The sequence below is a fragment of the Lemur catta genome, chromosome 15 (genome assembly GCF_020740605.2).
Source record: "Lemur catta isolate mLemCat1 chromosome 15, mLemCat1.pri, whole genome shotgun sequence".
Lineage (NCBI taxonomy): Eukaryota > Metazoa > Chordata > Mammalia > Primates > Lemuridae > Lemur > Lemur catta.
In genome coordinates, this window is record NC_059142.1 from 37,406,171 (window position 1) to 37,433,680 (window position 27,510).

The 27,510-nt window shown below is 39.7% G+C and overlaps 1 protein-coding gene across 1 annotated transcript; it reads right to left on the reverse strand.

Moving 5' to 3' along the window:
- Nucleotides 1–3,312: 3,312 nt before the first annotated feature.
- Nucleotides 3,313–27,294, reverse strand: MED1 (mediator complex subunit 1). Its single transcript, XM_045526365.1, has 17 exons — nt 27,078–27,294; nt 24,422–24,528; nt 21,816–21,894; nt 20,495–20,549; nt 20,258–20,390; nt 19,198–19,226; nt 16,399–16,470; nt 15,473–15,547; nt 14,603–14,676; nt 14,152–14,241; nt 13,178–13,289; nt 12,566–12,690; nt 12,181–12,299; nt 10,965–11,166; nt 8,775–8,870; nt 8,556–8,661; nt 3,313–7,444 (listed from the first exon to the last, which is right to left on the reverse strand). Exons 1-17 carry the CDS (start codon nt 27,100–27,102, stop codon nt 4,192–4,194), a joined length of 4,752 nt encoding a protein of 1,583 aa, XP_045382321.1. The 5' UTR covers nt 27,103–27,294; the 3' UTR covers nt 3,313–4,191.
- Between the last annotated feature and the right edge of the window lie 216 nt (nt 27,295–27,510).

The following is a 27,510-nucleotide window of genomic DNA, read 5'->3' on the forward strand; positions in this document are numbered from 1 at the left end:
GGCGTGCGTTGGTGGGGGTGGGGGCGGGCGAGGAAGAAGGGCCTTTGGCTTCCCCCGCCGCTCGGCCGCGGCGGGCGCCCAATGGGCTGTAGTGCCTGCCCGCCCTCCAATCAGGGCGCTGGTTGGTGAGAACCTGATCCTGACGCCACTTTGGCGGGAGAAACAAGCGTGTGTGAGCGAGTAGGCGGGGCGGGGGGGGGGGGTTTGCCCAGTGAAACTATGACTTTCATCTGACTCTCCGGCTCCTTGTATAGAAGCTGGTCTGTGTCCTCATACTATTATGATCGAATTTCTATGAATTAAAGAATAATCCAGAGGAGAGTTGCCCCTTGTAAGGGCGACAAACTACGCAATCTTGTCCCAAACATGAAATACTATAAACTGTATCATAAATTCCAGCGAACCTGACAGAAGCAGCCTTACTAATTGTATGCTTCCAAAGCAATTACAGAGTTTGTCTTCACACCCCTTTTAATTAGTAGTTTTAAGTGACTGGCTTGGTATGAATCTAAGAAATGAATTTAAGGGCAACAAGCACTGCAGATCTTTAAGAATAGGCATATTTTAACCGGAAGGTTTGTTATCAAACTAAGAACTTCATAAACTTTTTCATTTTTATTCTTGAGGGGGCTTCAGGAATAGTAAGGAAACTAGTTTTAGAAAACTCATTCTCAGGCCCACAAACCCAAATCTAAATGTTATATTCTCCTCCTATCCCTGATACTATTAATGATTTTGTTTTACTTCAGTGGAATAAGCCTTTTTGGTTGAGTATCATCTAAGAGCTGTTTTTTCCCAGCAAAAACTACTGACGAGTTTGGTGAGTTTAGAAAAACTGGCAAACACAGATAAATCAAACATAATGCATAAAGTGTTTCACAGGTCTATCAATTATCTATTCCAGTGGACCCATTTCAAGTAGTTCTCAGGGAAGACATTTATTTTTGACTGATTTCTTTTTTAACTGGATTTTTGAAATGCTGAACAAATGAATATTATTTAAAGGTTAAAAATTTATTACACATAGGCATATTACTTTTTATCAAAGAAGTTTATTTGCATGTAAATAAACAGGTTATTTTTTAATGTTTCAGGGAAAAAAATCCCACAACAGATTTTGTCTACTTTCAAAAAAATGAAAAACCCCAAAGTATTTACAGAACGGCCATATGCACAGAAAATCAAATTTGAAAGATTTTTTTTAAAAAAGACCCTCCCCAACTGCTCCTGATGTACATGTTTAAAGTCAAAATTTAAAGTTCAACTCCTATAGCTGAGCATGTTTCCCAACCTAGCTTCTGAGATGTTAAGTTTCCTGCCCCCCTCTAAAAAATCAACCCAAGGATAGAAACAAATGTGGGGGAGGGGAAAAAATAGGGGAAAAAAAGAAAATGAGATTGCCTAAGGTTTATGAATAGTTTCCTATACTGACATTTGCTTTAAGTGACTCAATTGTGGATACTGTATGATTCACTGGCTCCCTGAAAGGGTTTCTTCTGAGAATTCAAGATATTGCTGTACTAAATTTTCAGACCTAGGCCTGAAGAAGGAAAATCCTTTCAAGAGTCACCAGCCTCCAACTTGGTTTTGGCAATTATATCCTGCTTCGTACCCCACCCCCCAAAAATACTTTTTAAGACATTGATTTTGAATCTGAAATCTTTATGTACATCAGAGCAGGTTTTGACCAAGTACCCCTAACGTGAAGCCAAAAGACAGAAGGGGATCAGGTCAAACTAAGAATACATAAGACACCAGCAGAAGATAGGTAGAAGTTGACTTCATGTCCTTGCCGTCCTTTGAAACAGGAGAATGAGTACACCTAGACAGGAGGGAGGTGTCCCAGGCTTGGTTTATTCTGCCTCTTCTCCTCCACCCTGTGGAGAAATGCAGTGCTCCCTGGTTCTCAGGCAGGGTGAAGCAGTTTAGCCCCGGCTCCCTGTTAAGCAAGTTCAGATGCTGGGTCAGTGTGTGGGGTGTGCCCATCGACAATTCAGGGGCTTATCCTTCATCCAGATCCTAACTCAGGATTCTTTGATCTGGGATGAAGACAGAAAGAGAGAAAAAGCTTCCCAGTTTACTCATTTTGGTATTTGTTGGCTCTGCTTGGGGGAGCTGAGCCCCTGATACTATGCAGTACAATCCCCTTAAGATTTTTCCCACCCAGAACAAACTTAAAAACAATGTAACTTTTTTTCCTGCAGAAACCACTGGGATAGGATTCAAAACTAGGTGACAAACTTGTGAGAAATCCAACCTGGTTGTATGTCTGAGAGGCTGCTACTGTATCAGCATCACAAGATAAAGCACTCTGGTATCACCTTGCCCATGTCCTCCTTAGTGTCACCCAAGACATTTGACTCTGATACGGTAACCGGTAACTTTTCTTGCTCCACTTTGCAATGTTTTGTTTCCTACTTCATATTACCTTGGGACACAAAAGTGGCAGAGTTGTTGAGAGCTGATGACCAGAAAAGGGAGAACACTAAAGGAAATGAGAGACAGTCTGGAAAGAAAGCCAAAGCTGATTTTCCAACTCTATGCTACCTCCAACCTGCAGAAAGAGCTGAATATAGAAATCTTCCGTATCTGATGAAGACACTCCACTTATGACATACACACACACACACACAGAGGAATCACCTGGCTTTTTTTTTTTTTTTTTTTTTTTGTAATCCAGAAGAGTTGTGCTGGGGACCATGCCCCATCCCGCTGATATAGTTCCTGAATGGAATCATCAGGAATGGCACAGTGCAGGTGTCAAAATCAAAGTAAGGCCGCAGAATTTTGAGAGGACCTTCCAAATACTGAGAACTTCTGTTGCACTCAAAACGGTCTCCTGGATTTCTATATTTATGAGAAGGGCTTCTTATTGATGTCCCCCAGAATCCAGACTCAGACCTGTTTCTTCAAAAAGGTCCAATTGTGTTGCTACATAGTAGCAAGGGTTTATCTTCATGCTCACATAGCATTCTGGGCCCCCATTACTTCAAGTGAGCTTGAAATTGTTTTAAGTGAACTATGGCTGCAAATTTTTTACTGTTTTATCTCTGGGAGCATACAGTGGAGTGATTAAAGTATGGACTCCTTCTCGTGATGAAGAGAAACAAAAAGCCCAGCTCTACGGAATGGCATCAGTTCTCCTGCAAACAAAATGCTGGGATGTGGATTTTTTGGCACACTGTGGAAATAGGAGAACTATTAATTCTGTAATGGTTTTCATGCTACTGGGTCAGGAAGGCTGTCCCATATTAAATCTTACTGCATCTGAAAACATGTTTACATCCCAAAAAGCCACTCTAGCTTTTTTTAAAAAGAAAAAGAGATTACACATCAGTACCTCCACAGGGAGGTAATTCCTAATGTTCCTATGATGTCTGAACCCTATGAAAAACCTCCTAAAATAAAAAATATCATTTGGGTTTTTCTATTTAACTCCAAAGGCAGGCTCTGACTAATCTGCTTGGGCTTGATACTATAGTATCAGCACAAGCTACAAGCTCCTAACACCAAATAAGCCTTGCTCTTCTGCCTCCCATCATTTTGAACCCTAAACTCAGACTTAGAAAGAAACACTATAAAAACAAACAGAGGGTTAAAATATTACAAATAAATAGCTAAAATAATCTGCCCTCCCCCAATCACTCCTAAGAAACAGACACCAAACATTACTTAAGTGTCCAAAACGACCAAAGTCCTTCATTTGCCCATGCCTCAAATGGACAACTACCCAAACAAAGGTGAACAACCTTCATGCAAATGCATCAAGGAATGTATTGCTTTTTCATTTTCTGCCCAGCCCTTCACATACATGCACTAAAATGAGTTTAAAACATGGCCTAAAAATGGAAAAAGGGAGAAGAAAATATATATGAATATTTCCCACAAAACTGTTTCCCACCCTTCCCTCTCCCTACACCCCTCCCACCCACCCTCCCTTTCTTAAGCAAGTATTTTGATTTTTTCTTTCTGATAAAGTAACAAGAAATTCTCGGAAACCATAATCAAACTCTGTGGTCTCTTTAGTAGGGTCTGGACATGCCTTTCTAAATTCACCCAGCTCGGTGTCAAAGCCATGCCATTTAGGATTCTTAAACAAAAATCAGACCTGACTCACCCCTTATGTTGGTTTCCCTATCAACTTATCAATAGTTTTTTCTCTGGCCATGTTTGTTTTAGAAAATAAGGTTCCTAATTGCCAATCAGGGCCACATCCATAAGATCATCATCTTCCTCCCCAATCATAAAGTCAGGGCTGAGCCTTGAGGGCCTATCTGCAGATAAGATTGTGTTACTTGTCATAGACAAGGACTGGTCTGAAGAGATGGGCGACTTAGACCAATTCTCTGGTTTGATACTATGAGATTTTTTCTTGTCTCGGTCTTTGTCCCGGTCCCGGTCCCTATCTTTGTCTTTTACTTTCTTCTTTTCCTTTTTGTGTTTCTTGTGCTTCTCTGTGCTGTACTCTGGAAGCGGTCGGATGCCATCATCTGAGCTGGGACTGTTCTGATAAGATTTCTCTGCTATGGAGGAACCCGACTCACTTTCACTGTCCAGATTCTGGGGAGTATATGCTGGTGACTTACTGTGGCTGGGAGAGCCACGCTCATGCTTTGGAGTGGAACCACTGATGAGTGGAGAGCCATAGTTTTTAGAAGAGGCCATCTGAGCCCTGAGCCCTTCTCCACTACTTTCCCCAGGTTTCTGCAAAGTCACTTTGGCTTTAATGCTGGGGGAGCCTCCATCATGCTTGCTGATGATGATTTTTGCCACACCTGTGCTCCCCACATTTTTTGACTCTGAGGTCTTCTTAGAAGAATCCACTGAGCTCCCCGAGGTGGAAACCTTTGATTTGTCTTTATCACTTTTCTCACGCTTGCCCTGGAACTCTCCTCCTGACATGTTATGTTTGGAGGACATGGCATGGCTAGAAGAATTTGTGCTCATGCCCATCTGGCCATCCATTGGGTCTTCACCCCCAGGACCACTAGTGACAACCCCATGCTTCAGTTTGTCTATGACAGCTGTCAAGGACGGCTTCTTATTTCTGCTGGGAGATTTCCCTTTGGAACTCCCATGCTGGTTCTGAGAGGATGACATGGAAGAGCCACTTGAGGAAAAGGAGGAGGAAGATGCTGTACAAGAATTGGATGACGGGGGAGTTTTCTGGGACAATGAGCCTGAGGATCCTAACCCTGAAGATGACTTCATGCCAGAGCTTGAACTAGTTCCTGACATATGAGACCCACCAGAACCTGAACTGATAGGGGACTTGGCTTTAGAGGATGGGGGAGTTCCAGGAACAGGCTTCATTGGAGAGGCAAGCTTATCACAACCTCCAGGTGGCCTTGAATGAGAAGGGGATATGTTTGGTTTACTTAAAGAAGGATTCATAAGTGATGATGGCTTCCCTTGAGGTTTCATCTTGGTGCTGCTGGAGCCACTGCTCAGTCCATGCTTGGTAATGGGAGAGGAGCCTGGCTTCCCCCCAGATTGGGATGAATTTTTGGACTGACTAGAACCAGAAGACCCTTGGCTAGAATACATACTGCTACTTAATTTGGAACTTGATGAACCTTCTGATTTACTGCTTTTCATCTTGCTTGAGGTGGAAGCAGAAGATGAAGAGGAGGAGGAAGAATGGCTATGATGGCTTTTGCTGCTGGAGGAAGACACAGAACCACTGCTGGTATACTGACTATGAGAGGAGGGCTTGCCCACCATCACTGTTCCCTTGGGAATCTGAATAGTGATTTTGGGAATGGGTGGAGTGGCAACACCTGGGGGAGTCTGAGATCTTCCTGAACTGCCTGGAGATTTGGATCCACCTGTGCTGGTAGGTGGGGTAAAAGGTCGGTTAGAAGAACTGTGAGATGGAGACTTTCCCTCAGTGTCTGCCTTCTTCCGCTTTGGAGGCTTATCTTTGCTTTTCCCATCATTAGAAGGGGTCCGACTGCGCTTCCCTGGTTTGCTGTCTAATCCTGGCCCTGACAGAGTACTATTACTGGTGCCATTGCCTTCCTTTACCCTCTTTTGAGTCTTTTCTTTCCCTAAGTCCCCAGTGGCCAATAAAGGACTCTGACTACCACTGTGATGCTCCATAAAATCTGCAGGACCCAAAGTCTTATTACCTACTGATGATATAATACTGAAATCAAGTGTGTCAGCTTGGCTATTGCCTTTGAACTTCGTCTCCCCATTATCACCTCCAAGCATTGGCACCCCCAAAGTATTTAGTGCTTGAGATGCAAATCCTTTGAAATCATCATTATCCCCACTTTGGCTGCTTTCATCAAAATATTCTTCGCCAAAACCACTTTGGCTCTGGCTGTTCAATAAATCAGGATTGAAATCTACTCCATCAGGAAAAAAATGATTGGTAGGAGAGTCACTACTGGGGCTTCCAGCAGCATCTGCAATAAGGTCAGCTGGATCAGTATATGGATTTTCATTATTATTAGTCTGAAAGACATCAGAGTCAAAGAGGGTACTCTGAGAATGCCCAGAGCTTGAAGAATCTCGAACAGGGGTGCCAATGGGTGGGCAATCATCACTAGTGCTGGGTAGCTTAGAGGCTTCTTCTGCAATATCTGAAAGGATATCAGTTACATCTGGGCCAATGCTGTCTGAACTGGATAGTCGGACCATCCTTTGAACACTGGGTTGGGAGTGAGGTACTGGTTGTGTGTAAGTTGCTGGGGGAGTGCTACACTGGCTTGGAGCTGGAGTGATGTGTGGCGTATCCAGCGTGTCAGCTGTCATGTTGACATCAAAGATAGGGTTCTGTGAGTCAACATCCATTGAAAATAGCTCCCTCTGAAAGTCATCTTCAGTCTGGTGCTTGGGTTTGTCAGGTGGTAATCTTGATGACTTCTTCTTCTTGGTCTTGTTACTCCCCGAGCACATTTCCATCCGGGGTGAGCCGGAAGAGGAGTTCTGCCTTTCTAAAGGGCTGCTTCCATAAAGGGTTGAGAAATCCTGGGCAGGATTATCTTTAAGAAGGTTCATGAGCATCGGGTGGTTCTTGGTGTTGCCGGCCATCGAAGAGACAGGTGGCGGTGTGTGATGAGGAGGGGTCGGACTCGAGCCAATGGTAGACCCCCCGTTCCCTGTGATTTGCAACAAACTGGTAAGAATTGGGTTCTGAGACACCTTGCTGAAGTCCTCCCCATGGCCCACCGACTCATGCCGATCTTTGATGCTCATGCTCATATTAAACAAGGTGGTAATGGGACCCCCCGGAAAGGTGTTGGTTGGTGTAGTGGTACCACTCATTGGGTTGTTGCCTGTGGTCATGCCATACCCTGGGCTGCTAGCCGGGGGCAGGTTCTTTTTCACCATGTCTTCAACTGTCTCTGCAATGAGGGACAGTGCTGGGGTGTCGGCCTGAATGGTTTCAGCTTTCCTCCGAATAGCCCTCATGGTCACAGGAATGGACATGCATCTGCAAGATAAGATGGAAAAAACAAAGTTAACATTGTTCTAGCTGCTGAATTAAACCAATTTATCATTTGGAAAAACAGGCTCTAATTATGCCTGAGATTTTAGATAAACCATCAGAGGTATGTAGTAATCTGTAAGTAATCTATAAGGCAAGAGTAGTTCTATCAAATGGCAGAGCTTTGGGTAAATTCATTCTAAAAAGAATCTGATCTGTCAACCTCTTATGAATCACATACCAAAAACAAACCAAAGATGAGTCAAAATAATTAGATTTCATATTGAACTAATTGGCAATAATGGAACACAGTAAGAAAACTGCTTCCTTTAGGGGATTCACATGGTAATAATGGGATATATGTTTTATTTTAATTAATGAACCACTAGAAAAACCTCTTGACCCATCAAGTTCTAAATTTTAATGGCTTAGATCATCCCAAAGCTACACTGTTGTGAAAAGTGTTACTGCTGCTACAAAATCTTAAAGTAAAGCATTTTATCTTCCAGATAAACTTATATCTATAAACCCATGTTTGAAAATGTTTTGGTATAGAACATGTCAGGAAACTTTTCCTTATGGAGCCAAACAGTAGTATTTCATAGGCTTTGGAGGTCATATGTTTTATGTCCAACTACTCTACTCTCACATCTTAGCTATAAAGCTGCCGGACTTGAAAATGATGGCAGTATTCAAATAAAATTTATTTGCAAAAATAGGCTGCCAGCATCTGCTTTAGAAAAATCTCAAAATTACATATTAACATTTCTGGGAAGCTGACTGGCTTAAGTATCTTCCCACACTCGGCTGTTTAACATGTTACACCTGTTAAAAAGTGGCACAGAAGATAGGTGAGAAAAAATTGCATCTTATTTCAGCTCTCTCCTGCCTTAAAGTACCCTAATGCCAGGCCTGAAGTTTCCTACTTTATTTCCTATTACTCTCACAGAGATATTAAAAACCCCAAAGCTCAGATCACTTGAATGGAAAAGCAGAGAAGGGTGAATTCAAAGCAATGACTAAATGCTTTTCTCCGCTATTTCTAATTCATTCTAATAAGGAAAACATTCTTTATACATCTCTTAATGGCACTCTGATGGAAAAGGGCCAGTGCTACCTTTGAACAACTTTGGCAATGAAGTCATCTGTGCAGATGAGTGCATCTGACAGCCCCTTGTAGAGTTTACAGCTCACATGTGTTGAGTCCTGCACATCCATTACCACTGAAAAACAAAATATACAGGAGATATTTGGCATAGATTCAGGTTCTGACTTTCCAAAAAACATACAGAGACCAAACTGCTCCGAGAGAGGTGTTAGCCACCGCACAACTCACCACACACCAGGGAGTCATTCACAGGGTGCTGAAAAGATATGCTGAAACGGGACTCTGAAAGGGGACAGACTTCAAATTGGAGGAGCCCAGGAGAATCTAAAAGGCAAAGAAAAAAATCATGAAGCAATCACCTAAATAAATAATATTCACAATAAATAATAATCACAAATAAATAATATTCCTTAAATATACAGAGTGAAATTCTTTCTCTTCCTCCTTGGAAACTAAATCTCATTTTTTTCACACACAAAACTTACTATGTCATCCACAGATGATAGAAGGAACCAGATTCCAAGGAATCTACCAGTTGTTATAAATTTCTCCAGAACAAAAAAAGTAAACTTTCAATTTTCTAAGATAAAGGTATTTAATACCTAAAATGTAAAAGACCATGGCAGATATAAACACACTGCCTTGAAAGTAAATTCTGAAAAGAAAAGTGGCCAGGAGGAGTGTCTCTCTCATTCTGTTTGATATAAGCAGACATCCAGAACCATTACCATAAACCCTGCTTTCTACCAGTGTTTGCAGCTATTAGCTGTGCAGCCCATAGTTTGATAAGCAGAGATGTACAGGCTACAATCTAAAATGATACATTTATGCCAAATACATGTATATCTAATCATCATCATAGGTTCTTAAGCCAGACATGCTGACAGCCCAAACACAAGGATCATATACTTTCTTAGGAAAAAGCCTGCAGCTCTGTAGGATTAGCTCCATAACTACCCTATAAAAATTCATTTTTAAATGCGCAAAATCTATTTGGAGAATTCTCCTCACATTCAAACACACAAAATAGAAGGGCCACAAGTTTGCTTCCATATGCTCTATGTCATTACTCCAACATCCAAAAATTTTTCATTTCTAAAGCAATTCTTATTCCCATGAAATGTATTTTCTGATTTACCTTCCCTGTTTCTTCTTACCTATCATTTGCACTGATAATATATGTACTGCTGGAGTGCTTTATGAATACAGTAATAAATCAACTGTGGGCCAAGTGTGGTGGTTCATGCCTGTAATGCTAGCACTTTGGAAAGCCCAGGAGGGAAGACTGCTTGAGGTTAGGAGTTAAAGACTACTGGAGCAAGAGTAAGACCCAGTCTCTACAAAAAAATTGAAAAAATTAGCCTAGCCAGACATGGTGTCTTGAGCCTATAGTCCCAGTTACGTGGGAGCCTGAGACATGAAGATCACTTGAGCCCAGGAGTTTGAGGTTGCCGTGAGCTGGGCTGACACCATGGCACTCTAGCCTGGACAACAGAGCAAGACTCTGTCTCAAAAAAAAAAAAAAAACCTCAACTGTGGTTAGCTAGAGCAGCCAGAATTTACAGGCAGGCTTCTAATAACCAACTATCTTTGAAAAACATCAGCATTCCAGAATCCTGAAAGAAAAAGAAAAGGGCACAGGTCTCACTTTTTTTTTTTTTTTTTTTGAGAGAGAGAGACTCTCGCTCTGTCACCCAGGCTAGAGTGTTGTGGTGTCAGCCTACCTCACAGCAACCTCAAACTCCTGGGCTCAAGTGATCCTCCTGCCTCAGCCTCCCGAGTAGCAAGTAGCTGGGGCTACAGGCGTGCACCACAATACCCAGCTAATTTTTTCTATTTTTAGTTGTCTGGCTAATTTTCTATTTTTAGTAGAGACAGGGTCTCCCTCTTGCTGAGGCTGGTCTCAAACTCCTAACCTCAAGCAATTCTCCTGCCTTGGCCTCCCAGAGTGCTAGGATTACAAGCGTGAGCCACCTCTCACCTTTTTAAAGCTATATGATTAAGTTCTCCAAAGAATTGGGAGAGAAAATATACTCAGGACTAAAGCTGGGAAACCTACCAACCAAAACTTGGATATCGAGAAATCCTCTCTCATTATAGCACTCCCAATTCTACCTGCTGCAAGATACAATCCCTAATATACCCAAATACATTACTATGTTCAGGAAGAGAGTTAAGAACATTGCAAAAAACAGGGGTTTCCAAATGCCAATCTACACAATGGTTCCATCAAAATCATTTGTAGAGATCAGATTCCCAATCCTTCCCATTGAGGTTCTAATTCAGTTCATATGGGTGTGGAAACCAAACATCTGTAGTTTAAAAAGCTCCACAAGTGATTTTGATGAGCCGCCAAATAAAAGAACTAGAGTAGTCAGTTTCCATCTTCCTGTAAGTATATCAAAGGAAATGTAGTACCTTCTTTCAGAATAGTTCTTTTGACACAGCTTCCAATTAGGGTGTTATAGGCAACTTGGTGTCTGATCAGATTTAGGATAAGAGGAACTCGGCCAGGGTGCTGAAAGGTGATTTTGCTAACAAGAGTTCCCTGTAGACTTCGGCCATCTGGAAGAGGAGCATCCTTGTTGAGGAAATAGCAGTGCTGCTGACCTGGAAGAGCCTGGGCAAAAAGAACAAAGCTAATGAGTGCTATTTAGTTACTCACTGTACTCTAACCACAAACTATGCTGGGAAAAAAAAACCTATTCCTGCCCGGGCGCAGTGGCTCATGCTTGTAATCTTAGCACTCTGGGAGGCTGGGGCAGGAAGACAACTTGAGGTCAGGAGTTCTAGACCAACCTGAGTAAAAGCAAGACTCCATCACTACCAAAACGAGAAAAAATTAGCCAGGAGTGGTGGCATGCACCTCTAGTCCCAGCTACTCAGGACTGAAGCAGGAGGATCCCTTGAGCCCAGGAGTTTGAGGTTGCAGTGAGCTATGAGGCGACAGACAGAGACACCGTCTCAAAAAAAAAAAAAAACCCTATTCCTCAAAAAAGTGCAGCGAAGTCAAAGTCTTGGGGAGTAATACTACAGAGTGAATTCTTTGACGGGCTGATATTATAAATGTCAATGAATCACTCATTTAGCTAAAAAGATATCTTTTTAATAAATATACTAGTGGATTCCTAATATAAAAATTACCTCAGAAATCTATGTTAATGAGGTACCTAAACCATACGTGCAAAATCTCTATTTTTAATAAACATCCTAAAATATATATTGCAGCCAGAATCTGGCAACTACTACTTTAGACTATTGTCAAACATTCAAATAAATTGAAGCCCAGATGAGCTTTTGGAACCTTCCATAATTTATTCATTCCAGCACTTTCCTCTCTGTAAGTACCTGCAGGACCTTCCTAGATTAGAAGGTCATGGCACTTGAGGAATTAACAATAAGAATTCTTAACACCTACCTATATGCTTGTAAAAGTTTGAAATACCATTAAGAGACTTTCATCTGAAGTTTCAACAAAGAAATGTATACTGTTGTGTCCTAATGGAAGCTCCTAACCTTTTTCTTCAGTTTGTTTCAGAGATTTCTGTAATTTCCTGCCTTCCTGAAGAAACAGGACATGATCTTGGGTTTAAACATAACTGAAAACACTCCAGCTCCAAAGGGCCTTACTTACAGCATAAAATCGCATGTTGTGATTCAAAGGTATGGGGTCAGGGTCCCTTGACAGCTCAAACTGAGTGATCAGTTCATAGAGGGGTACATAAGTTGGTTGAATTTCAAACAATGCAATTCCTAGAAAAACAAGGATCAACATAATGATTACATTAAGATAAAAAAGTTGACACCTTGGTTTCCTCTTTATGATTTCCACATTCATTCACACATTTACTCAAAAGCACTTACTAAGCATTTACTAGTACAAAGCACCATGACTTCTACACCCATTCAGTATTTCATTGAGGACTACAAGAGTGAAAAGGGTATAAATTATCTGAATTTGAAGTTTCCTTCTCATATTTACAACAAATGAATATTGGTTCCTGATGCTCAAAACTCACCTGTGCAGTTCTGTAGTTTCTGAACAAATGCTCTAGATACTGGGATTGGCTGGGGAAATTTCAAGAAGAAACAGGCAGGAAGATCAACACTGTTGGCACTGGTGATTGCAGAGAAGGAAGGGGTCCTTCAAAACAAAGAGGCAAGGAAGGGTTGATTTTGACTGGGTATGAAATGAAAAATCCAAACATTATCATAAATGTATGTATCACATAGACACATACTTATAAACTCCATCAAAAGCTCACTCTTTGAAATTCCTTCCCCCAGTTCCACAACATGCTATTTGTTAAGGCAGCAGTATTTATTCAAACACTTGTCCTGAGGCATGTTCTACCATTATTACTCCAATGTAACTCCAAATGAACATAAGATAAAATGGGGCAATCATTAAATCAGAGGAATTAGCACAGTTCTCTTCCTTCTCTCTCAGGGAAGAGAATATGTTCTATGAGCAGACTTCAGAGCAGAACAGTTACTGAACAAAAGAGAAATTAATGGATAAAACAAAAAGCCAAGCTCTAGAAATTCAAGTGGGGAACAGCCAAGTGAAACACTTGTTCCATACTGGACTTGAAGTTGAAATTGCTACTCTAAAATTGTATTTAACTTACCATTTGTTGTCAACTGGATGTGACCCCATAATTAATGGTGCAATTGGGAGTTTGTACATAGCAGATGTTCCTTCAATTGTCACTGATGCATTCATGCCCAAAGATCGAGGAACTGGGAATAGGAAAGGAAAGGTATTCTCAAAAGTAATTCAAATTGGCCGGGCGAGGTGGCTCACGCCTGTAATCCTAGCACTCTGGGAGGCCAAGGAGGGTGGATCGCTCGAGGTCAGGAGTTCGAGACCAGCCTGAGCAAGAGCGAGACCCCGTCTCTACTAAAAATAGAAAGAAATTATATGGCCAACTAAAATATATATAGAAAAAATTAGCCGGGCATGGTGGCGCATGCCTGTAGTCCCAGCTACTCGGGAGGCTGAGGCAGTAGGATCCCTTAAGCCCAGGAGTTTGAGGTTGCTGTGAGCTAGGCTGACGCCACAGCACTCAGTCTAGCCCGGGCAACAAAGCAAGACTCTGTCTCAAAAAAAAAAAAAAAGGTAATTCAAATTAAAGGGATTGCAACATTAAAAAACAAAAACAAAAAAAAAGGTTAACTTCTGCATTATTTGTCACCCATAATTTCAAGATACTATAATTCCTTTATAATTAGAAATCCTTCAAGTTACTTTTCTAACCATACAATAATTCTTTTTCTAAGTAAATAAAAGCCTGGCCTTCTACACCTTTAAGGTAATAAGTAAAGCTGATTCTATCAGGTCAGATGTCTTACATCTCTTCATTCACTCATTTACTTATTTACTCAAAAGTACTTATTAAGTTTCTGTTATTGTATGTATGTAGATATGTATTTACATATGTATATGTGTGTGTGAGGTGTGTATCTGATGCAAATGGTAAGGACAGCAAAGTCATTAGGTAGTAGCAAACCAGAAATTACAGACAGCCTGGGCATTCAAATTTTTAAAATATTTTTAAAATACCGAACAAAATCTTCAGTTGCTTTATAGTTGAAGTCTTACCATTATTCTCATGCAAAATTATGGGAGATGTAGTCTTATCATCCAGCAAGTCAGAAGGAGAGGCATAGTATTTTATGTTCATTAAATGACCTATGAAAAATAAAACTAATTACTGTATCTTTATCAGGTAAATTACAAATAAAGAAAAGCATTCACACTTCTATAAACCTATATTCAACCTATATTCACATATATGAGGACTCATGCTCCAAAGCAGCTGATGAAGTATTGCTTCTGGGAGCATCAATTTACTTCACACAATTGAAAAAAAAAAAACAAACTAACTGGGGAAGGGCAGGTATTGAAAGCTTAGAAATCTTTACAAATTACACAAATGACTAGTGATTTTCTCACTCTGCTTTTATCTTATAAAGCCAAGGTGAAATTAAAAGTAAAGATCCCTCAATTAAAACTAGACATTTTGTTAAATAACCAAAATAGAATCCCATACCCCCACTCCTTGGTGTGAGATAGCCAACACTTCCATGAAGAATCTTATCCAAGGGACCAGCGTTAGTTGCTTTCCTGCAAGACAAATGATCTATGTTTGCTTATATTTAATTCCACATGTCTTGGTACACAGTGTGATACTGAGTTCAGCTCTTAAAAGTCTTGTAATACTATCCTAACAATTCTTTCTTGTAATGGGGCATATAGCTTGTGTATTTCAACTTCAAAGTAAAAGGATTATTTCCAAGTACACACCAGTATGTAATATGGTGAATAAAAATTACAACTAGACTTATTTATCAGATGGGAATCGAGGTTTGACAAGTCTTCAGATAAAACCTATAGAATAAGAACCAACAACTTAGTGATACTGATACTTAGATTATAAACACTCATCAGTTGGAAATGGAAAGGAGATGGTCAAGATGTATAATACAGGCCAGGCGCTGTGGCTCATACCTGTAATCCTAGCCCTCTGGGAGGCCAAGGCGGGTGGATCGCTCGAGGTCAGGAGTTTGAGACCAGCCTGAGCAAGAGCGAGACCCCGTCTCTACTAAAAATAGAAAGAAATTATATGGCCAACTAAAATATATATAGAAAAAATTAGCCGGGCATGGTGGCGCATGCCTGTAGTCCCAGCTACTCGGGAGGCTGAGGCAGTAGGATCGCTTAAGCCCAGGAGTTTGAGGTTGCTGTGAGCTAGTCTGACGCCACGGCACTCTAGCCAGGGCAACAAAGTGAGACTCTGTCTCAAAAAAAAAAAAAAAAGCTGTATAATACAGGCATTAATATAGATGTATAAAATAGAACCCCAATTGCCTGGGAGAAAAACTCAGAGGGTCATATAAAATTGAGGCTTTAGCAGTCTTACCAGTACATAATTGCCATTTTAGACAGATCCTGTTCTAAGGACTGGAGAGCCAAGTACATTTTAGTCTTCAGTTTGCTGGAAAGTAGATGAGGAGAACATGAGTTAAATACTTGAAAAATATACATTATACATACACACACAAACATTGACATGGAAAGCCTATAAGGCAAGTCTATATTAGAGGCAATTACAATCCTTTTTTAAAAAATAACTATTTTTATTTTCTGAGACAGGGTCTTGCTCTGTTGCCCAGGCTGGAGTGTAGTGGCACAATTATAGTTCACAGCAGCCTGGAACACCTGGCCTCAAGGGATCCTCTCGGCTCAGCCTGAAGTAGCTGGGATTACAGGGGCGTGCCATTATGCCCAACTAATTTTTCTCTTTTTTCTTTTTTATAGAGATGGTGTCTCACTATGCTGCCCAGGCTATTTTTGAACTCCTGGGCTCAAGGGATCCTCGCCTTGGCCTCCCAAAGTGCTGGGATTACAGGTATGAGCCACCACACCTGACCCTAAAAAAAAACAACTTTAAAACATAAAAAAAAAATAGTGATATTTATCACTATTAAAGCTTATTTTTAGCACTATGAAAGCTTATTTTTATCTGTTTAAAAAACTCAAACAGGTTAATAGAATCCCAGGTTAAGAATAGAAATGACAAGCCAGATCCACAACTAATTCCTTTCAACTTGGAAATCAATGTGTTTGACATGTCAAAGACTATATTCTGTTTTCCAGCATTATAATTCATTAATGTAGACATTGCCTGTTTAAAATACCTTTAAAAGACATAAAGTTGGAGCTACAGATAACATATGAGTAGAATCAAGAATAAGACACAGCAGAAGAGTTGGCAAATTTATAAGGGCAAAATGGCTTATAGATTTATACTGATTTTTTCAAAGAAAAGAAAAAAAAAATACTTACTTGTCCCCTGGAAGGTTATACAGATTAACAAGGCCCTTAAGGTGCTTAGAAAATTCATCAAAATTTTTTTCCCTAGAGAGAGTTCAGAGAAGAGGTAAAAGGGAGAAGAATACAACATATAGTTACTACTCAATCTTACAACAAAGTGCCAAAATAATGACTATAAAAACTGATTTTAATAATCTGCTTTAATCTTCTTCTTCCAAGGTTTTCTCATCAATCGAAAGTAGCAAAAGAAAAGGAAATATTTTCCTTCCTCTTTCTGCCCCATTCTTCTGGAGAAGGTGCTAATAAGCAGTATAAAAGTCAAAAGGATACCAGTCAAACCACATGATAATTCATATTTTAATTAGTTCCTAAATAATGAAATCTGGTTTGAGTCATTCATTCATTAATTTAGAGACAGGGTCTCACTCTATTGTCCAGGTTGGAGTGCAGTGGCACAGTCATAGCTCACTGCAACCTCAAACTCCTGGACTCAAGCAGTCCTTCTGAGTAGCTTGGACTACAGGTGCATGCCACCATGCCCAGCTAATTTTTTTTGTTTTTGGAGACAGAGTCTCCCTCCGTTGCCTGGGCTAGAGTGCCATGGCATTAGCATAGCTCACAGCAACTTCAAACTCCTGGGCTCAAGCAATCTTTCTGCCTCAGCCTCCCGAGTAGCTGGGACTACAGGCATGTGCCACAATGCCCAGCTAATTTTTTCTATATATTTTTAGTTGTCCATATAATTTCTATTTTTAGTACAGACGGCATCTTGCTCTTGCTCAGTCTGGTCTCGAACTCCTGACCTCAAGTGTTCCTCTCACCTTGGCCTCCCAGAGTGCTAATATTACAGGTGTGAGCCACCGCGCCCAGCCTCCAGCTAATTTTTTAAAAATTTTTTTGTAGAGATGGGGTCTTGCTATGTTGCCCAGGCTAGTATTTTATTTTTTTCAATTTTAAAAGAGTCTCACTATGTTGCCCAGGCTGGACTCAAACTCCTAGGCTCAAACAATCCTCCCACCTCAGCCTCCTAATCAGCTGGGACTACAAGTACATGTTAATGCACCCAGCTCCTTTCAATATGTAACTGAGACTGGATGTAGATAGAAAATAAAAGTTTTGATTGTAGAGGTAATGAGGCATAACTAAATTGAAAAGAGAAAACACTTACAGGTGTATAGCAACCTAAGAGCAGAGGTTAAGAGGGAAAACAAATACTAGGAAAGAGATGAAGACCTAGAGAAAAAGGAGTGTATTGGGGTACTCTGGAGCCAAACTACAGATTCCAAAATATTCCTATGACCAGATCCACCCAGAAAAAAGAAACTGCTACCTGGCTTTCTAGGACTTGATGTTGAGGCTTGTATTCTTAGCCAAATGGGCTTTTGGGGGTAGGTTTAGGAATCTGACTCATCTCAACAATTCTAACTCTATCTTTTTGCAAACTTAAAAAAAAAAAAGAAAAAAGGAAAAAGTTCTCTGGAAAGCTAAACTGCCATGACAATGTCAGACACTTTATCAGACATTCTGTTAGCATTTATTGAGCACTTACAGGCCATAATGTGATGAAGACAGTAAAAAGAAACAATAGTAGAAGCAAAATATATTCCCTACCTTAGTATTACCATCTATACTGACTAAAAATATCAGTGAAAATTAACATTCTTTCTGAGGCTCCCACTTCCAAATAGGCTTACAAATTAACTTTATAATACCACCAGTTCATGAGTTAGTACAGACTCCTACTCTAGGTGACAGTCAGAAATATTGGCTCTTTCTGGAGTATTGTGGTAACCTATGCTAGACTTATTGATTGAATGAAATCATAAAAAGGTTATTTTTTTCCATGCATTACAATTTTTTAAAGCTGTTCAAATTTGGCTATAAGCACATTATTTCCTCAATGTTAACACTCTAAGACATCCCAATGTGGTACCTGAGAACTTGACTATGTTTAAAACAGATATAATACCTTTCTTAAATTATCAAAAAGTCTTAATTCTGGATTTAAATTTAAACATGTAAACTTCCACTCAATTGAAAGAAAAAAGACAAGTCAGTGGAAAAAAACTATTAACTACTAAAGAGACTGTCTTCAAGCCTAGCACTTTTCCTGTGACAGTTTATCACACATATACCCTTCAATGTGAAACCATTTTTCTCAAAATCAAAGTAAAAAAGTTCTTTTCATGGTATAGACTTAATTTTCTCAAGCCTTCTCTGATTCAATGACTAGGTTCTATCTCTTTTGTTCCACACGGAATTCCTAAGGCTAATCAATAGTTCTCAACCAGGGGTGATTTTGCACCCCAGGGGACATTTGACAATGTCAAGATATTTCTGTTTGTGACAAATGAGGGAACACCACTGGAACTAGTGGAGAGAAGCCAGGAATGCTATTAAACATCCTGCAGTGCACCAGGTAGGCCCCTAGAGCAAAGAATTTTCCAATCCAAATTGTCATTAGTTTTGTGAACAGCCTGATGTTTGAGACTTTTTTCCCCCCTCAAGATAAACAAGTCCTTATAAAACCAGAAATTTGGAGGAAAAAAATTATTAACACCAAGGTTGTTAATAATAACCTGGTGTTATTATTATAACCTGGTATAATAACCTGGTGTTATTAATAATAACCTGGAATAGACTGAGTAGGGTAAAATAATCATGCTAAGTCAATTCTGAAAGTGAACAAGTACAGACGTGAACAATCTGGGCCCAAGAAAATAAATTTGAACTTCTGGCCAGTCTCAAAACCTACCTGTAAAGAACAGCACTGTTTGTTAATATCAAAGAATATAAATGTTATTTGCTTACCTTAGCTGCTGTACAAGTTCTGGACAGCTCTGAAATCAAAGAAAGTATGTTTAAACACTGAACTACTTTAACACCTTTGAAGACATCAGAAGTTTTTCTTTTATTAATAGCACATGCTTTATAGCAAAGAATATTAAAACTACAGAAGATCTTTATATCAAAATATCAAAAAGCATCTTCTTCCTACTTGGTGAACCATGGGGTTGGGGTAGGAAATTTAAAATCAAAACATGAAATAGTTTACAAAGGAATCAACTTTCAGTAGCTTGCTTAAAACATTAGAAATTCTCCTTAATGCCATCTCTGGAATACATATCAAATTGTCTGGTTACACACATTTTACATTCATCTCTATTATAGGATTTTTTAGATTATCTATCCTTTTTGATCATAATCTCTTTGAGGATAGGAACCATAAGTTATTATTTCTGTATCCCCAGCACCTATCATTCAATTGCGGCTCATGTTTGTTGATATGAAATGAAAAGGGTTCCTCTGGTGTTTCTACTTGTCAAAAGCCCTTGGATGGGCCAGTCGTGGTGGCTCACGCCTGTAATCCTAGCACTCTGGGAGGCCGAGGCGGGTGGATCATTTGAGCTCAGGAGTTTGACACCAGCCTGAGCAAGAGCGAGACCCCATCTCTACTAAAAATAGAAGGAAATTAGCTGGACAACTAAAAATATATAGAAAAAATTAGCTGGGCATGGCGGCGCATGCCTGTAGTCCCAGCTACTCCGGAGGCTGAGGCAAGAGGACTGCCTGAGCTCAGGAGTTTGAGGTTGCTGTAAGCTAGGCTGATGCCATAGCACTCTAGCCCAGACAACAGAGCAAGACTCTGTCCCAAAAAAAAAAAAAAAAGCCCTTGGATGATGTCAGAGATGGGACCAATGTTATACTAAATTCCATTCTATAGCTGTTGTTGTTGCAGCCCATCACATCATCTCTACAGTGGCTCATGAAAAAACCTAAACCCAAGCTATTTCAACCCCAACAATTCATTTTAAAATTAATGTCCCTAAGTAAACCCCACAGATTCCAGTGAAATATCAACAACACATACCACAGGATTCTCCCCATGGTGAGCCACTTTTACATCACAAAGCTGTCCTGCAGGATCTAACTGCACTTCCACATAGAACATATCTGACGTGATGTAACATTCAGTGCCACTGGCACTGAGATGAGAGCCCAGTCTAGCAGGAACAAATCAAAACAAAAATTAATAGAAGACACATAAATAAAGCCTCCCAAAGTTAACACTAAGTTAAACATTTGTGCCTACAGATATACTACTTACCCATTCTGTCTTGCTATAGACTCCAAACGATCAGTCATTGCTGGTAAAGATGTTACTATGAAAAGATGAAAAAAAGAAATCACAAAGAATGTTCCAAGTAATTTAAATGGCATTCTTCAAAGACAGAAAGATCCTAAACAGTGTATCTGTCCTTCCAAAGCTATAAACACATTCAATATTTAAAATGCTTGTAATCTGCACAAATTTCATTGGTAAAGCTTAGCTGTGGCCTAGGTAGTAATAAGGGTTAAAAAAAGATCTATTCAAAAAATTATTAGACCTTTTGTCTCTCTCTTTTTCATTACTCCTTGTTTGGGACTAGTTGCTTTTAACTTAAAGAAGACAGGCCAGGCTCAGTGGCTCACGGCAATAATCCTAGCACTTTGGGAGGCTGAAGCGAGAGACTCGCTTGAGGCCTGGAGTTTGAGACCAGCCTGACCAAGAGAAAGACCCTGTCTCTACTAAAAATAGAAAAATTAGCCTGGTGTGGTGGCATGCGCCTATAGTCCCAGCTACTGAGGAGGCTGAGGCAGGAGGATTGCTTGAGCCCAGGAGTCTGAGGTTGCAGTGAGCTATGATGATGTCACTACACTCTAGCCTAGGAGACAAAGCAAGACCCTGTCTCAAAAAAAGACAATACTCAGCTGAATCAGGTTCATTTGTGGTAGAGCAAAGTAAAATCTTTTTACTTTCATTTTTCCCAAAAAGTAGAATTAGTCATTACAAGCATGAATAATCAACGATTGATTATTCATGATTTAAATTTTATGTTTACTTTCCTGAAAACTGTGTCCATAAATGTTATAAAAATCTTTTTAGATAAAGTGAAAATGTCCATCTTCTCATTAAGAGTTAATTAGAAGAGAACATGTGAAGGAAAAAAAGGAACTACTATCTTTTTTGTTTTTTTCCTTAGAAATAGGATCTTGTTCTGTTGCTCAGGCTGGAGTACAGCTGCTCAATCACAGCTCAACGTAGCCTCCATCTCCTGGGCTCCAATGATCCTCCTTGTCTCAGCCTCCCAAAGTGCTGGGATTACAGGCATGAGCCACCATGCCCAGCCTCCCCTACTATCTTACAGTAACCCTTCATCAATTATCTTTAAGTCTCTCTCAGCCTCCAAAATATTTTTGATCCTTCAAAACTAGATGTTTCCAAAGTTCGGGAAAGAGTTCATCCCAATTTCCTAAGTGAAAGCAAGAGCAACATCTAGTATAGGAAGTTAACCTACTTCAATTTATATTTCTAATGTAAGTATAAAATAGTCCTTCTTAGCCTGGCAGTTTTATGAAATCAGTATATTTCAAAGGTGTTTACAAACCTTTGAGAGCTTTCTGCAATGTCTCCAAACAGCTGACCAAATGCTGATGCCCTCCAGAACTCATCACAACCCTCTTCTCCTATATCAAGTGGGAAAACATTTGAGGTAAAAATTAACCAAGCTAACAGTGTTTCAGGTAAGCATATACGTTATCCTAGTATTAATATTCAAGATAGTCTATAGACTCTATGTAGTTTATAGACTCTTAACTGTTACTATGTCCATCCATCCAAAGAAAGAAAAATTCATATACATGGCTATATACATATCCATATATAAGAGGGTAGGAAAACGTATTCCCAAATCTAACATAAGATAACCTTCAGGGAAATATTAGAAAGAATCAAAATGTAATAGATGAGACCTGCCTCTTCTGGAAGTAACTATCTCCTAAGATTTAGCCAATTAAATGACAAATGAGGTAGCTCAGGAGATCTGGCAACTCCCAAATTTAACAAGGTGATATGAATGTAATCTGAGAAATATAACCAAATCTTAGGGAAACTATATTGACTCTGTGAAAGAGAACATATAGTCCAGAAAAGGGACTACCAAATAAAAAGTTTAGCAGTTTTCTAATCCAATCCAGGGAAGAATTTCTCTGTATAAAACATTCCAGTTTCCAAAAATGTCAACAGTTTTATATTACAAGGATAGTTTTTCAGTCTTTTCTATGCCCTAAATAAACATCTCTCTCTACTCTAATTCCACCCTTACAAAACAAACATGTGATTTATTAATAGTCTGACTTTCCTTGCACCCTGACTAGAGGAAGAGTGCTATAGACAATGAATACCGGCACTTTGGAAACTGGAACGATAAACTTTGTTGTAAATGAGTAACTTGGCATCCTGATTTACCTGTTAATCTACTGAAATTTGGTTAGCATGTCAGCTATTGAAAATTCTTTAAAGTCTTGATATACCAATAAAATTAGGTTTCTGAATCTGAACCGATAAGTAGACAAGGAAAGCCATGGTGACCAAACCAAGATACTGGTACCCTAAGAAGGGCCTTAGTAGCCACCTGAATCCCTCTATCTCATGATGTCTCTCTAATGACAATATCCTTTATAGAACATATTCCAAACTAGAATATGGTTGTCTTAAGATACAAAAATAACGATCTCTGAATTCCCAGCCTGAAAAATTGCCATTCGTTTATGGCAGACATGTTTTTCAATACCTTCATTGTACACAAACCTGAACCAGAAGATACAAGTGCATTTGTATAATTTACAGTTACAGAAATCTTTTATCAACATGACATTTTGCTATCCATTACCTCATTTGATCCTTATGACAAAACTATGTGGAAAAATAAATTGGTATTAATGTGCCTCCATTTTCCAGATGAACAAACTGAGACTCAAGAGAAATTAAATTATCTGTCCAGAGTCACATAGCAAGTACTGGAGTCAATCCTAAGTAAAATACAGGTTTTTTGAGAGCAAATTCAGTTCTTCTGCTAGTCGTGCTATACTTGTATCATCATTTTAAATACTAATAAAACTACTAAAATGAACTTACTCTGGACCCAATATAAAATTTTGCAGGGAGAAAGATGATCTTTCACAAAAGTATAATATATATTCAGAAAAGTATACAAATCATAAGTGGAAAGATCACAAAGTGAACACACCCATATAACCACTGCCCAGGTCAAAAAATAGGACTAAAGTTTTTCTATTTGATTTGACTACTACTAGAATTATATGGATAAACTTTTAACACCCAGCTCTGAAACTGGCCACCACATGCCCTCCAACCCCTCATCTTCTACCTAACTGGCTAAGGGATCCAGACACTGGAGAATGATTTGGAAAGAAGTAGTCTAGAGAAAGAGGTTGACAGTGAACGGGTGAAAACCCACAGTTCACCTGTATTAAGAATGAATCACAAACTCTACAGTATAAGCTAAGCATACTTCATCCAAAATTACAAAATCCAAAGCTTTCTGAGTGCCTACATTATGTCACAAGTGGAAAATTTCACACTTGACCTCATTTGACAGGTCACAGTCAAAATTTTGTTTCATGCACAAAATTATTTAAAATATTGTCTAAAACTACCTTTAGACTATGTGTCTAAGGTATATGTGAAACATAAATGAATTTTGTATTTAGACTTGAGTCTCATCCCCAAGATACCTCATTATGTACATGCAGATGTTTCAAAATAAATTTTAAAAAATTCAGAACTCTGAAACATTTCAGGTCCCACGCATTTAGGATATAAGGGATACTCAATCTGTAGATGACAGAGGCAATCAAAGTAATGTCACATTAAAATCAAGGAGCTTGACAGGAAGTGAAATATGTCTCTTTACAACAGTCTACCAAATGTGTCCCTTATAGGTGTTATTTCTTAGTACCTTTGCCTGAAATAACCCAAAATACCATAACTCACAGTAACACAATTTTGTAAATATACCTCCTTCTTAGGTAAACTCCTAAAGTTGATAGCCACCATGTATTCCAGCATTTTGTGATACATAATATTGAAGACACACTATTATAACTAGTCTGAATGAGTCCATATGGGTAGCTTAGCTTATTAAATAATTATCTAAACACAACACTTTACCCACTTCACCACAATCCTCACCATGACTTGACGCACAAGCTTAATGGTTTCACTCCAAGGTCTATTTTGGTTAAATTTTGCATGGAGCCGTTCCAAGAGAGTACTCATCTTACTCAGCTTTTCCGACTCTACGATATAAATCAGAAAACATCATTAGAGTCTACAGCCATACCACCCTGAATGTTCCCAGTTCTCATCTGCTAGGCAAGGTCAGGCCTGATTAATACTTGGATGGGTGAAAATATCATTAAAAACTCTTCTATCAAGACCTTCCATGGTTTTTCTTGCAAAAGAAACCTCCGCACTTCAATTAAAATAGTTTTCAGTATCACTTACTTCAAAATTTATAAGGAAGATATTTTTAATGGTGAGAAGACACAAAAAATTATGGGTCTGATGTAAGGAACACCTAGAATAAGACTTCTTTCTATTCAAACTTTTTAATGGGAACCAAAAAAAAGAGCCATCTCTAATCATGTTTCATGATCAAGCCTACAATTTATTGACAAAGTCATTTCATGATACGCGTGAAATCCCTTGCATTTGCAGAGCATACATTTGAACGTGGCCTTACTATGGTTAGTTGGTTTTCAGTGTGAAAATACTAACTTCCTTAATTTTTTGTCATAATTTTAAGAGATCAATTTATAAGACAACAGGTTCTATGTGCCATTCAGATTTTTCCTATTTGAATTCAAACTAAAATTCTATGGACAGGGAAGAGATCAATAACCAAAGGATGAGTTTCCAGCAGTGGTAAGAAAAAGGTAGAAAAGATTGGCTCCTGGACTAAGCATGTGAATGAACTTCCTAAGCCCTCCAACCCTCCTCTAATTCTCGAACTGCCTAGTATGAGCAAGGACCTGTGCTACAAACCATTGGAGATGAAAAACCCACAATATGCTGGAGATGATATCTGTGAAGAGATATGAAAAAGTGAACGTGGAAATAACCATCACACACTGCAAAGTGAGAAATGCTCTTAAAAGCAGAGACATGTTACTACTGAAATTCAGAAAAGTTCATAATTAGTTTCACCAAGGTTACAGAAAAATTGACAGTTGATATTGGTATTGAAGGATGAATAGAAGGTCAATCAGAGTTAAGGCAGTGAGATGTTCTAAATCAAGATTCAAACACATTCCTTGAATGCCCTCACCTTCTGGAAAACTGGTTTTTGGGTTGTTTCAGCCAGTTTATAGTTCTGGACACATTTCTGCAAATTCCCACTTTTAAAGCATCCATTCAAGCACTATTATAAGTGCTGGGTAGCCAGATGCTGTGGCTCATGCCTGTAATCCCAGAACTTTGAGAGGATGAGGCAGGAGAATCATTTGAGGCCAGGAGTTTGAGACCAGCCTGGGCAACATATCAAGACCCCGTTTCCACAAAAAATAGAAAAATTAGTGGGGTATGGTGGCCTGCACCTGCAGTCCCAGCTACTTGGGACTGGAGCTGAGACAGGAGGATGACTTGAGCCCAGCACTTTGAGGTTGCAGTGAGCTATGATGATGCCACTGCACTTTAGCCAGGGCAATAGAGCAAGACTGTCTCAAAAAAAAAAAAAAAAAAGTGCTAAGGATACAGCAGCAGGAAAACTAGACAAAAACTGCCTCATGCAGTTTCCATTTTACACTTGTAATCCCCTTGCACCCAAGGAACACACCTTTCTTCCTCTCTTTCAGAACACGTACTGTCTTTTTCCTTAAAAGCCTGCTGATAAATATTTTTACTTTGATGCTCAAATCAAACGTTTCTGAGCCACTATTATGCAGTGGAGCATGACTGCAGTCCCAGCTACTCAGGAGGCTGAGGCCAGAGACAGGCTCCCCCTAGCCCAGGAGTTGGAAACCAGCCAGGGAAACATAGCAAGAACACATCTTAAAAAAAAAAAAAAAAAAAAAAAAGATGTTAGCTGGTTAGCTGTAGGTATGGGCTTGTAAAAAAATAAAATAAAATAAAATTGCCACAGATGAATAAGGCAGGGTCCTTGATCTACTAAGCTCAGAGTAAACTGGAGAAGATAGGTAAATAACAATAATACAGTGAGCCATAGTAATATAACTATGTCCAAAACACTAAGGAAGCATTTAAACTGGTGTGTGGAACTTTTAGAAAATCTGAGTAAAATTCCACAGAAGAGTTGTTTTTCAGCAGTTCTGAGTTCGGCTGAATTCAAAGGATGAGATTCAAAGCAGTTTAAAAATGTACAATAGCACTGTGACATTCTAGGGAACTGCTGTCTTTTAATATCATAGGGACCTAATCATTTCACTCACACCAAAACATCCTCCAATACGTTTACGCACAGCTCCGTATCATTGTTTTTATGTCACTATTCAGGTGATTACACCTTCTTCTGGAAGGAGGTGTAAGCAGATTTTAGGCTCATTGGCCAGGTCTCCCACCACTTTAGCCTAAATGTGTCCTGAGGCCCAACTAATTTTCTCTAGTTGAGCAGGAAACCTTCACAGAAGTTGAGAGCCCCATTACCCCAAAGTCTGAGCTCTATAATCACCAAGGAAAGGATGATCAGAATCGAAAACTCACACATTCCGCCTATTGGACTCTATGCCCTCCATAAAGTGGCCCCCATGGGGAATTGGCCCCCACCTCGTATCACAAATTGGTTCCCTCCAGTTGTGTCCCGCTCCCTCCTTCCCCCTCAGTCACTCACCCTCAGTTTCCCCCTGAGCTTTCATCCTGAAGGCGGAGAGGGCCTTTCCCACCACTAACGGGGGAAACAAGTTGGCTCGGGCTCCCGGGACTGAGAGCACCAGCAGTCCCCACTCTTCCCAGAAAGGCTCAATCTGAAGTCCCCGGCGGCAAGAAGAGAAGGGTGCTCGAGGCCGCCGCCATCTTCCCCAACGGAACTTCCCAAAGTACGCGAGATTAACCGTGATCCTGCGAGAGAGAGAGAGAGAAGGAGGGCAGCGCATGAAGATCTCGCGGAAATTGGAATGCGTGATTCTCGCGAGATTTTTTCCAACGCAGCCTTCCCTTCGCTTTTGGGTCCTTCAGGCCTCATGCTGCTGGGTATTGAATTTGCGGTTAAGTAGCTTTAGGTTGCTCTGCGATAACTGGCTTTTTTTGTTGTTGTTATTGGCAGT

Coding starts and splice junctions, on each gene's coding strand:
- MED1 (XM_045526365.1), bottom strand. CDS start 27,102: ATGAAAGCTCAGGGGGAAACTGAGG. Junction 15,548..16,398: donor TATAACCTTCCAGGGGACAA/GTAAGTATTTTT, acceptor TCTACTTTCCAG/CAAACTGAAGACTAAAATGT. Junction 14,677..15,472: donor AAAATGGCAATTATGTACTG/GTAAGACTGCTA, acceptor TTTGTCTTGCAG/GAAAGCAACTAACGCTGGTC.